The 505-nt window shown below is 60.8% G+C and overlaps 1 protein-coding gene across 1 annotated transcript in view; it reads right to left on the bottom strand.

Moving 5' to 3' along the window:
- LOC104274844 (inositol polyphosphate 5-phosphatase OCRL-1-like) overlaps positions 1–446 on the bottom strand; it is a 2,081-nt gene extending 1,635 nt beyond the window's left edge. Inside the window, exons 1-2 of the mRNA XM_009870589.1 lie at positions 378–446; positions 100–184 (exon numbers count right to left, since the gene is read on the bottom strand). Coding sequence (XP_009868891.1) covers positions 100–184; positions 378–446 — 154 coding nt within the window. The remainder of the gene's footprint in view (positions 1–99; positions 185–377) is intronic.
- Positions 447–505: the final 59 nt, after the last annotated feature.

The following is a 505-nucleotide window of genomic DNA, read 5'->3' as shown; positions in this document are numbered from 1 at the left end:
GTCAACTAACGGCTGCAGACAAGCTCGCCCAAGAGGGAGCTCTCCCCGCAGAGCCGGGACTCAGCAGGCTCATGGGACCATCAGGCACAGCAAGGATACGGATTGTCTCAGGGATGCTGGTGTCCAGGCAGTCGATGATTTGCTCCAGCTCCTCCTGCATGCCTGGAGTCTGGAACAGGTCCTCCTGCCAAGAACACCACAGGGATGGACCAAGTCACCTTCCTCACAATGGCTGAGGCACAGTGGGGTGACAGCTGGGACCCCCAGCCAGGGCCTTGAGCGGAGGGGGGAAGCCCTTCCCTACAAATACCAAACTGGAGTTATCTCCAGGTCCTAACGACGCATCAGGCCACTGAGCTCCTCAGAGCTTCCCTCACCTGGTGGCAGGCGTGCTTGAACAAGTGGTCCACCAAGAGCCAGATCTCCTTCGGCACCTGCAGGGGCATCCCGCTCGCATCCTCGCCGTCCGGGGAGCCCAAGGGCAGAACGGATTTCTCCTGGTGGC

The sequence above is a fragment of the Apaloderma vittatum genome, unplaced genomic scaffold (assembly GCF_000703405.1).
Source record: "Apaloderma vittatum isolate BGI_N311 unplaced genomic scaffold, ASM70340v1 scaffold30475, whole genome shotgun sequence".
NCBI lineage: Eukaryota > Metazoa > Chordata > Aves > Trogoniformes > Trogonidae > Apaloderma > Apaloderma vittatum.
The sequence above is the reverse complement of the archived record's forward strand: the minus strand, read 5'-3'. Positions and strand labels throughout refer to the sequence as shown.